At 43.1% G+C, this 11,684-nt stretch overlaps 1 protein-coding gene across 2 annotated transcripts; it reads left to right on the top strand.

Annotated features, from left to right (window-relative positions):
- Positions 1–1,017: 1,017 nt before the first annotated feature.
- Positions 1,018–7,912, top strand: LOC148096853 (protein NLRC3-like). 2 transcript variants are annotated; one of them, XM_087834669.1, is made up of 5 exons: positions 1,018–1,101; positions 2,207–2,342; positions 4,160–4,236; positions 4,353–6,192; positions 7,698–7,912. In XM_087834669.1, the coding sequence occupies exons 2-5, from the start codon at positions 2,233–2,235 to the stop codon at positions 7,876–7,878; spliced, it is 2,208 nt and encodes a 735-aa protein (XP_087690795.1). In that variant the 5' UTR covers positions 1,018–1,101; positions 2,207–2,232; the 3' UTR covers positions 7,879–7,912. The 2 variants fall into 2 exon arrangements, with proteins under 2 accessions (XP_087690795.1, XP_087690796.1); XM_087834670.1 differs by having other exon boundaries at positions 4,356–6,192.
- Positions 7,913–11,684: the final 3,772 nt, after the last annotated feature.

Here is an 11,684-nt window from a genome sequence, read left to right on the forward strand (position 1 = left end):
GAATTCAGAGAGTTTAACAGGTAGCTTAGTAATTTCAAAGTCACACTTTAGGAGAAAATCAATACCCCCCAGTGTGTTAAAGACCTTACTTGGTATGAAAAACCAAATGGAGTGTGGATTATTTAGGAAGGATTTTAACCATTTAAGTTTCAAAACACCATTCATTATATCAAAGTCAATTGCGTTTCCACCACCTTCAATGTATGGTTTAACCAAATCATCTTTAGATATATAATGGCACTTATTCCTCCAAATAAAATTAAAATTCAAGCTATTAATTGTTTTAATAACTTTATTTGATATTGATAAAGAGTAAGCTGGATATATAAATCTAGATAAACTATCCATTTTGGTTAATAATATTCTTCCAAAAATTGTGATGTCTCTTTGTAACCACTTATTTAGGATTGTCTTACATTTGTCAGCATTATCTGAAATATTTACTTTTTCTAAGACTTTGTGATCTTTTGAAATTGTGATGCCCAAATATTTGACCTCCTTCTTCACCTTTATACCGTACAGTAATTGTGAATGACACTCCTTTAATGCCAATAGTTCACATTTATTTAAATTTAACTTGAAGCCTGAAGCTTTTAAGAATGTAGTGATTATTTGTTTTACCAGGGGAATCTGATGTTCATTTTTTAAGAAAAGAGTAGTGTCATCCGCAAGTTGACTAATTATTAAAAAATTATCCATAATCTCAATTCTGGCAACGCCGCTGTTTTTAATTAGAATTGCAGCATCTCCACAACCATTATGAATAACAACGGAGAGCTTCCACACCCTTGCCTAATGGCTGCAGCCAGATGCTCTTGTGCCATCAATGTGGATTGTCAAGACTGAGAGACCTCTTCCCTCTGACCCCTCCCCAAACCCTCAAACCCGCCTACCCACCTCGACATACAAACTCTGTGTGGCTTCACGTGTTCTGTTGATGTTTACATGATCGAAATAACTTGAACACAAACACAAACAAACAAAGAGGAAGACCGCACCGGAAGGACAAAACTACAAGTCCCAGCATCCTCTGTGTTTAGGGAGCAGCAGTGAAAGTGAAAGTATTGAGCCTCCGTTCAGAGCAGCAGCAGCAGGAAGGTGGTGAGTGTTAACATGAATATGTTTCTTCTTATGACATAAAATAATTCCACGCTGTTCGTGTCTGTGGGTGAAATGTGAGGCCGGTCGGCTCCTCTGAGCGCTGGTTTCCTGTAAGTAGAGAGGAAGTGAGTTTAGCTGAGCCTCCGTTTAGCTGAGAGAGCAGGAGGAGAGTGAGAGCTGTGCTGAGGCAGGGTGAGTGTTAACACCGCTCTGACGTTACTGTCTCTGTGGCGGGAACAACAGGCTCCGTCAGTGGAGGCAAAAATAATCAGACTTTGGTTTTTCAAAGGAAACAACTTTATGTCGGAAGTTCCCGCACGCTCATTGGATAACGACTTGTCAATCTCAAGTTATTAGCCAATGAGCGTGCGAATTCACAGAAAGACCCGCCTTTATCACGGGACTTTAAAAACTACAATGGCGACAGAAACTCCGTGAGTGGAGTTCAGGGTGACGTTATGAAACTGTGACGTTTGAGCCACTTCCTGTTCTCAGTCCCAGCGTCCTGATCACCGAGGTTTCTGTTGCTCTGATATCTGATATTGATTATATTGGTAAACAGGCTGTAGCATAAACATCAGGTCTGTTCTGAAAACTGGCTTTATTTTTTCAAAGTAAGGGAATATCTGTGGTGTGATACCGCGGGCTCATGGGCTAAGGACTTGGATTGACAAGTCAAGCGCAGATGATTGTGTTGTTTCTTATAAAGGCTTGTGTGTGTGTGTCCTTGTGTCAGTGGAACTGAATCAGTGTGTTAGAGAAAGTGCTCCTCTGCTGTGCCGTCATCGTGTGGATGCTTCTTTTAAAGTTGGAACTCGTGTTTTTATGATCTGCTTCATTTCATTGAACCTTTATTTCTAACCATGAAGTCCCTTTGAGGTTACAGCCTCCTGGTTAGGTTTAGGCTGTTATTGTGCTTCAGGCTGAAATATGAGGAGTAAGGAGTGGGGCTGGTTCGCCCTCATGACCCTCACCATAACACATACGTCACAGGACAGTGTTTACCACAGAAACTCCATGAAATGATCAATGAGAGCTTTAGAAACCCGTCAGTGTGATGCTTCCAGTACAACAGCACCTCTGAGTGTGTGTGTTTGCCTCTCAGACTAACTGCACCCTGACATCAAGAAGATGGAGGAAAAGGATGGAGCAGGATCTGCAGCATCCAGCTGTGTGTCTGTGAGGAGTGACTGGTCCAAAGGAGAACCTCTAAACTTCAGTAATGAACCTGCAGCAACAAAGTAAGAGAGCTGCTGACTCATTTATTCAGTGTAAATAATGATTTTTGATGCAATGGGAGAAGAAAAATGACAAAAACAGTTTTAAAAATAAGGATTAAAATATTACAAACTATATTTTTGAGTTTGCTGATGTAGTACAAAAATATATGAACATAACTGTATATAGGACAGATATTTTACGGTTCTTTTAGGCAGCACCAAAAAACAAAAAGACTATTTTTAAGCTGTCTGAGGTAGTGAGTCAACATGTCACACTGGGTCAAAGGTCAGGGAGTAAAAGTGTGTTTTAAAGGAGGTTTAAAAGCAGCGAGTGAAGGAGCCTGTCGAGGTAAATCGTCCCATAACTGATCAAATTGAGTTGGTGGACCTCTGTGTGAAATCAAGCATCTGGTTCACAGAGAGGATAACCCTCAAATGGGCTGTACAACATTATATAGTGAGACAAAAACAGAGATTATCGTAGCCATCGCTCTCTCGCATGGACGTGGCAGTCTTGCTGTCTGCTGCGAATCCTCCCCGTACCTCCGTGACCTCGTCTGGTATCTGCTCCCTCCTCTGTAAGAGACAGTAAAGGAAAACACGTCTCTGCCTAGTCTTGAAAATCTAATGTTATCATCCATTGTTCTTCTAGGGCCTCTTCTTCTCGTGGCCTCAGCTAACTGCTAATATTTAAATGGCTAACATTAACATGTGTGCCAGCCAGGTTAACATTTATGATGAACTATGATTAATTAACTGATGTTGAAACTGGAGCTTTACTGACCTCTGAAATTCCTCCTAAAGTGTTGTTCAGTGTTGTGACAGTCAGCTGCTTCAGCTGCTGCTGGGATGGGCTGTGGCAAAGAGAACAGAGAAAATCTAAATCAGAGTTTTTCTCTGAATTAAAAGCAAGGAAACAACAATATATTCTACATGGTGAAACTGATGGTTTCTGGTGTTTGGGTCTGTTTTTCTGTATTTATGCAGGTAAAGTGTAAACTCAGATGAATCATACCATCAAATGTTAAAGGAAAATATCAGGATGAGTGTCTGTGAGCTGAGAAGGACGTGAAGCGAGCAGTTTATCCCAGAGCTGAAGCTGCTCTGTGTGCAGAGATGAGCTCAGATTCCTGCTGTGATTGATCAACAGTCACAGAAATGTAGACTTGTAGTTATTACTGCAGTATGGTCACAGCAGATACTCATAAACATGTATTATGAGGATGGATGATCAAGTTTCTCACTCTCTCCTTTAAATCTCAGTTTTTTTCTTCTTCACAGTTTATCTGTTAATTTATTAATGAACAACACTGAAAGAGTTTCTGTTCTATTTCCCCTTGAACATCACCTTAATAGGGCGGCATTAGGAAATAGCCCCCCTCCAAAGAATGAATAAATGAATGATGATAATAATAAAATGATTAAAAAGCAGAGCTCAGAGTGGTAGAATGGTCAAACATGGATCCACGGGTGCTTCAACTGCATTTGGTGACGTGACTAAAGCAAATCTTTCAAATAATCCCACCATCAACGGGATGTTGTCTCCTTTACTACGGTTACTTTACTTGGTCACCGTGTGAATTTCTTTGAAATGAACCAAATTCTTTTATTTGTTGGTTGTTGCATATTTAACCTCTACAGTCAGGAAAGGAGGAGATGAGGCCTCAACAATGTTGGGTTGTAGCTGTGCTTCAGGTTAGAGTGAGTGTCCATGGAATAAATGTAAGTCAGTGAACTGGAAACATGACTGTGTTCAAACTTTGTTTCCCTTTTTATAATGAGTCTAATCAAAGGTGGACAGAAGTATCTCCACTTTGACTTTTCTGTGTCACCATCAGAGCTTCTGCACAGTGTGGAGAAAGATCCAGAACCACAGCTGGACTGCAGACAGCCAGTCAGAGCAGCTGTGTACAAAGTAAGACTGAACATCTGTCTGCTGATGGACTCATTTCTGAAAACTGGACTTCTTGTGTTGTTCAGACATTGAAGAGTTTTCTTTCTCTTTAGTCTCATTGTTTTTCTTTCTTTCAGCAGATGTTGGTCTGCAGGAGGTTTTAGATGAACATAAGATCAGTCTGAGGAGGAGATGTGAACGTGTGACTGAAGGAAGTGATGAAACAGGAAGTAGAACCCTCCTCAACACCATCTACACTGAGCTCTACATCACAGAGGGACAGAGTGAAGAGGTTCATACCCAACATGAGGTGAGGCAGCTGGAGACAGCTTCCAAGATGGACGCCCTCCATGACGCTCCAATCAGGTGCCAGGACATCTTTAAAGCCTTACCTGACCAACAGAGACCCATCAGAGTGGTTCTGACCAACGGCGTGGCTGGTGTTGGAAAAACCTTCTCAGTGCAGAAGTTCACTCTGGACTGGGCAGAGGGCTTGGAGAACCAACATGTCAGTGTGGTGGTTCTGCTTTCATTCAGGGAGCTGAACCTGATCAGAGATGAGCAGTACAGTCTTCTGGAGCTGCTCCATGTTTTCCATCCAACATTACAGAAGGTCACAGCAGAGAAGCTGGCTGTCTCTCAGCTTTTGTTCATCTTTGACGGCCTGGATGAAAGCAGACTTTCATTGGATTTCACCAACAGGAAGCTGCTGTCTGATGTCACACAGAAGTCATCAGTCAGCCAGCTGCTGACAAACCTCATCCAGGGGAATCTGCTTCCCTCGGCTCTCGTCTGGATAACTTCCCGACCTGCAGCAGCCAATCAGATCCCTCCTACATGTGTTGACAGGCTAACAGAAGTACGAGGCTTCACTGACGCCCAGAAGGAGGAGTACTTCAGGAGGAGATTCAGTGATGAAGAGCTGTCCAGCAGAATCATCTCCCACATGAAGACATGCAGGAGCCTCCACATCATGTGTAGAATCCCAGTCTTCTGCTGGATCACTGCTACAGTTCTGGAGCACATGTTGACTACAGAGCAGAGAGGAGAGCTGCCCAAGACCCTGACTGACATGTACTCACACTTCCTGCTGGTTCAGACAAAGAGGAAGAAGAACAAGTACCACGAGGGACATGAGACGAGTCCACAGGAGCTGACGGAGGCTGACAGGGAAGTTCTTCTGAAGCTGGGGAGGCTGGCGTTTGAACATCTGGAGAAAAGAAACATCATGTTCTACCAAGAAGACCTGGAGCAGTGTGGTCTGGATGTCACAGAGGCCTCGGTGTACTCAGGAGTTTGTACAGAGATCTTCAAAAGAGAGTGTGTGATCTTCCAGAAACCAGTCTACTGCTTTGTTCATCTGAGCATTCAGGAGTTTCTGGCTGCAGTCTACATGTTCCACTGTCACACCAACAGGAAGACAAAGGTGGTAGAAGGTTTTATAGGGAATTTCCAAGACGAATACAAAAACAGATCTTTTTTTAAGAACATGTTCAAGTCTTATAGCTTCCCATCAATGGATGCCTTTTTGACTAAAGTCATGGAGAAATCCCTCCAGAGTAAAAATGGCCACCTGGACCTTTTTGTCCGCTTCCTTCATGGCCTCTGTCTGGAGTCCAACCAGAGACTCTTAGTAGGTCTGCTGGGTCAGACAGAGAACGGTCCAGAAACCATCCAGACAGTCATCAACAACCTGAAGGAGATGAACAGTGATGAAATCTCTCCTGACAGAAGCATCAACATCTTCCACTGTCTGATGGAGATGAACGACCTCTCAGTACATCAGGAGATCCAAGAGTTCCTGAAGTCAGAGAACAGATCAGAGAAGAAACTCTCTGAGATCCAGTGCTCAGCTCTGGCCTTCATGCTGCAGATGTCAGAGGAGGTTCTGGATGAGTTGGACCTGCAGAAGTACAACACATCATGGCGGGGACGACGTCGACTGATTCCAGCTGTGAGGAACTGCAGAAAGGCTGGGTGAGTCCAGATGTGATCATTAACATCATTGATCAGTGTAGGTTAGTAGTTTAATGTTGAAAATAAAATCAGATTGTAACCACAAAGTGTTTGTGTCCGTACGCTGCAACCTTCCACACCATCCTTTATCGTACAGACTCAGCAGCAGCTCCATGGATCCCAAATCCAAGAGTGGAGAACAGATTTGAAGTGTGTCACATCCATGCAGTCACAGCTGTTTCCACCATGTTTCCACTGATATTGATCCTGTTCAATGACACGTTTCATATCAGTGAATATGTTCTTCAGGACGTCCACTGACATGTTTAAGTGTCCTGCTGGAAATCACTCAAATCATCCATGAAATCCATGAAAAATCCTTTTAGTGTTTCTAACTTCCCCCTCTGTCCTCTCTCTCTCTCCATCCTCCTCACTGCTGCTTTCACTGATAATCACACAAACATCGTATTCAGCTACAAAATAACAATAATATCATCTGATGATCATTATTATAAGAGCAGGATCCATATTTGATATCAGAGTAACACACTGATGGTTATGTGCAGTCATCATCAGTGACTGTGGCTCAAACAGAAGCTCTCTGATTGGTTGCTGACCTTGGTCACCTGTCCACTCTCACCTGTGTGTGTTTGCTCTCTCTTTGCTGTCTCCATCCTCTCTCTCCTTTCTCTCCCTCTCTGTCTTTGTACCGTCACTCAGGTCCAATGGAAACAGTGACATTTACAAACCAATCAAAGACAAACTGATCCATGTCAGGTGATAACAATATTCAAAGTGAATACAGGCTGCTGCTGGACACAGACAGGTGACATCATTTTGACTTGCTGTCACCTGGATCTGGACTCATAAACACTGAAGCCCTGAACAGGAATACAAATCATTTTCTGCCAACTAGCGACACACCAGCAGATAATGGCTCAGAAAGCTAAAATGAGCCAATCATTTCTGTGTTTAGTTCCTGAAATCAGATCTGATATCAGCAGCTCTGAGTTCATTCATCATTATTGTCCAGTGATGAGATTTCTGCTCCGTTTGGTAACAGTCAGCAGGTTTTTCCTGCGTGTGGACGTGAACAGTCGTACCTGACAGCAGGTAGCAAACAGAGATCATCTTTCCAGCTGGAACTCTTCACTGAGCTGAACTCATTCAAAATGTTCTGGATTCAAAACAGGAAACAGTCCAAATGTGTGTCTTCACTCTGACTCTGGATCAGATCTCAGTGACAGACTGTGGACATTATGGAAGCCTAAATGTGACACCATCTTCCTCCTTCATCTGCAGATTAAAGCCAAACAAAGATTCTCATTAAAAGTCTGCAGGTCTGAGAGAGACTCAATCGTTGTGTCATGTCAAACACAGTAAGAGGAGCTGAAGCACAGATGTGAAGAGCAGATTCATCAGATTATGACCTCACTCTGTTTTGTCTTCATATACATTCAGTCTGTGTTTATAATGCAGATTTTCTGCTTTTATAATAACACATTTTATATTTTCTATCATCACAGACTGACTCTGTGTGGACTCTCAGAGACTCACTGTGAAGTTGTGGCCTCAGCTCTGAAGTCCAACCCCTCCCATCTGACAGAGCTGGACATGAGTGAGAACTACATCCTCCAGGATTCAAGTGTGAAGCTTCTGTGTGCTGGACTGGAGAGTCCAAACTGTCGACTGGAGACTCTGAGGTGAGTTCACTGACTGCGGCTGTTGTTGTTTTTCTATATTTCAGGTCTTTGATTGATGTTTGAAACTTTCTTTAGTTCCTAAATGTTCAGAATGTGTCTGAAGACAAATGTGAAGAAGTTTGAGTGCTTTCAGAAATGTTGTCTTTCCAAACGACTGAACAACAGTTTTTCCTTTTGGCTCCAAACAGAAGTGACAGACTTGAGCAGGGTTCATTTAAAGGCTGACAGAAGTGGAGTGGTGACGGGGAGATGTTTGACAGGACAGTGTTTCAGCCTCCACAGGTTCATGTTGTGCTCCATCAGTCAGTGAAGATGAAGTCAGTGCTGATGAGGCTGTAGAGTGTGTGAGGGATGTGAATGAGGATGATGAAGATCTGATGATAGCAGATAAAAACAGGCTGCAGAGACTTTGAGCCATACAGGGCACACAGTGTGTACAGAACAGCTGAAATCATTATGGAGGCCTCACTGGAATATGGAAGCATCACAGTACAGCTTCAGTGAAGCTTTAAAGTCTCTGATATGAGATGAGAAATGAAGCAGCCAGAGCTTTTTCATGAGTGGAAATCCACGGTGACTGTGAGCTGCTGCTACAGCCTCCAGATTAGCCAGCAGCTCATCCTGCTCAACATTTTCTCACCAACTTTAATGGAAGTGTGATGTTTTCAGCTGGAGTGATGGTCAGGGTGGCCTCCCTCTCCTCTTCTTCTCCTCTTCCTCTTTCATTTGTAAAGCCACTTCTGCTGCTTTCATTCATGTGGAAGTCCTGTAGCTGAGTTTGGGAGAGACTAACAGCCTCGGCAGCAGAGGGGAGAAAGGCTGTAACACCACCACTTTACTCTGTTCTACCTGTCACATCATTTTATCAGGAAACAAATATGCTCATGTTTTTACTGTGTTTGTCTTGAAGATGTAAGAAGATCACATGGTGCTTTTTCTTATTGTGTTGGTTTGTTTCCTGTCTCTTGGATGGAGCCCAGCTGTGCGTGGCCCCTGGGCCTGTGGTCAGAGTGTGTGCTGGATAATCCGGCCCAGGATGAGGCCAAACTGACATGGGATGAAATGTCTGTCACATAATTGAGCTTAGTGTAGTTTCATTTCTGCACAATTTAAAAACAACCCAAACTTTGTTCTGTCTTTTCTATGTTATACTGTAGACTTTCTTTGATACTGTGTCCAAAAGGAGCAGCTTTTACTTTGAAGGGGAGCCGTCTCTGTTTCCTCTTCAGGTTGGATGATGGAAGCAAATGAGTGTGTGATGTTCTTTCAGTGTTGCACTTTGTAGACGCTCCCTGAGCACTGGTCTCACAGCCAGCTGCACATAGAGACCAGTGTTGTTAGTCCAGGTCAGAAGATGACTTGTTGGAATGAAAATGAGCTTGTAGTTTGTCTGCTTTAATAATGTGACTGGAAAAAGGTGTTGGACTTCAAATATGTCCATTTCTTTCACACTTCACCTTTAAAAGTGAAGCCATGTGGTTCCTGGAAGGAAAAACACGACTTTTTCAAGTCTTTGTCCTGTTTTTATGATAAATGTACGACTTTAATGTGAAACATTCAGAGTTTTTTCTCTTGTTGTGTTTGTTTGACGCTGCTTCCTGTTGGCTTCAGCTGTTTGGAGTTTCCATTTTCTAAACTTCTACATTCTGAACCTTCTTCAGCTCTGAACAGATGATGAAACACTGAATGATTTCAAGCACTTTGTCTAATAAACTTACATCTTTCATTCTTTATACAGATTGATGGACTGTGGTTTGTCAGAGATCAGCTGTGATTATCTGGCAGCAGCGCTGAAGTCCAACCCCTCCCATCTGAGACAGCTGTACCTGTGGGGAAACAACCTGAAGGATCCAGATGTGAAGCAGCTGTCTGATCTTCAGCAGAGTCCAGACTACAGACTGGAGACTCTGAGGTCAGTAGAGTGATGGAGTGAGTGGGTGGTGCTGTCAGCAGTATTGTACTAAACACAGTCAGTATGAAACAAAGATCCAGTGTTTCCTGTAAAGCTGCAGCTTCTCAGTGAAGCTGTGAGAGGAGAACGGTGACAGGCTTCAGGATTGGACACAAACACTTCCTGTTTCTGCCTTTTTGTCACCTTTATGGTCACCATAGTAACGGCTGACACGCTCTGATCAAACACTGTCAACAGCCAATCAGCTCTCTGAACAAAGCAGCACGCAGACCAATGACTGCATTCATTTCCAAGTTTAAAGCAGTGAAGAACACAGTCTGTAGGTGAGGAAGAATTTAGTGAGAGCAGATGTTTGGATGGAATTCCTCCAGTTAACAGCTGGAACGTCCATCTGGATTGTTGGGCTTGTTGTTGGGGTTCCTACAGAGCTCAGAGTGGACACACCAAGGTTCTTCTAATGAATGAAAGTCCAAACTCAAACTAGGAGGGAAAAACATTTCCATCAACTTCAATAAAAATCCAAAGATTAGAAAAAGTGAAGCAACAATGAGTCCTAGTACAGTCCCAGCACTGAAGTCCCTGCTGCTCTTTATACTGGATGTGCTGCATCACTGACTGACAGCTGATGAAGAGTCTCTGGAAACACTCGTTTATCTCCTCTGCTCTTCCTCCTTCTCTCTGCAGGTGGTGATGATGGTAAACAGGACGGTGTGTGTGCTGAGAGAGGAGCAGCTGTGTCCTGATGATCCAGAGAGGTTGAAGCAGCAGCAGCTTGTGTGTAGAGACGCTCTGACTGGGCCATGTTACTGGGAGGTGGAGAGGAGAGCTTCATCCAGCAGTGACTGACAGAGGAATGAAGTGCAGATGACTGTCAGTGCTGCAGAGTGAACTGCTCTGAGAACAGCTCCACTGTCAGACACAATGTAGAGTCCAGCATCATCCCTGTGTGTCCCTCTGGATCTGACAGAGGATCATCAGTGTATCTGGACTGCTCTGCTGCTGCTCTGTCCTTCTACAGTCTCTGCACAGTCTCTGTCTGACTCTGGCTTCAGACCCTCCTGGATCAAACTCACCTGGAAAGACTTTCAAACATCACTCAATAGATTTGAATACAGAATATATTTGATATATACTGTAGATGTACTGTAGAGTTGCAGTTTGTCACTTGTAAATACAGTCTGTTAGCAGCTATGAGCTGAAAGATCTTTCTAGAAACACGAAGTGTTTTGTCTCTTCTGTTGCTTTTTTCATATATTTCCACAACATTAATATTGATCCCACCTGTCTCACCTGTTTCATGCTTTTATACATAATAACAGGACACGTGTGATCTGAGCGCTGCTGTGGTTGCTGTGCTGCACGTCTTCATTTAGATAACAGAGACATCTAGTGGTTCAGAGGGAGAACTGCAGGAGGTGGAGCTGTGTTTCAGCATGGAAAACTTTTTTATTTTTATCTTTTAGGCGCAGATAGAAATATGACAAGTATCAGTGTACGATACAAAAGGTCAAATCAGTTAGCAGAGGGAACAGTGATCACACAGCAATGTAAGAATAGAAACATAACAGTGAATCTGGACATGTATACAGATGGAAGCAAACAAACAGGATGTAACACTACATTAAAGCCACAAATGGAAAGAAAACAAACCCAAAGGAAAATATATTTGATCTCAGGAATCCAAATGAGATGCTTTAGAGCACGGGTCGGCAACCCTGGGCACGCCTGTTACAGCTGCCACATGAAGGGTAAACTGATGGCACGCCCATAGCTGGACTGGCCATCGGGCATACCGATGGTGATTTTTCGTTTTTATGAGCCGATGATGTTTTTTTATTTTTTTTTAACGGTATAAACAATGAAAGGTGGTGGATTGGCCGGATGCTGGTCGATGTGTG

The sequence above is a fragment of the Neolamprologus brichardi genome, chromosome 22 (genome assembly GCF_056152115.1).
Source record: "Neolamprologus brichardi isolate AB-2024 chromosome 22, ASM5615211v1, whole genome shotgun sequence".
In the NCBI taxonomy this organism is placed as follows: Eukaryota; Metazoa; Chordata; class Actinopteri; order Cichliformes; family Cichlidae; genus Neolamprologus; species Neolamprologus brichardi.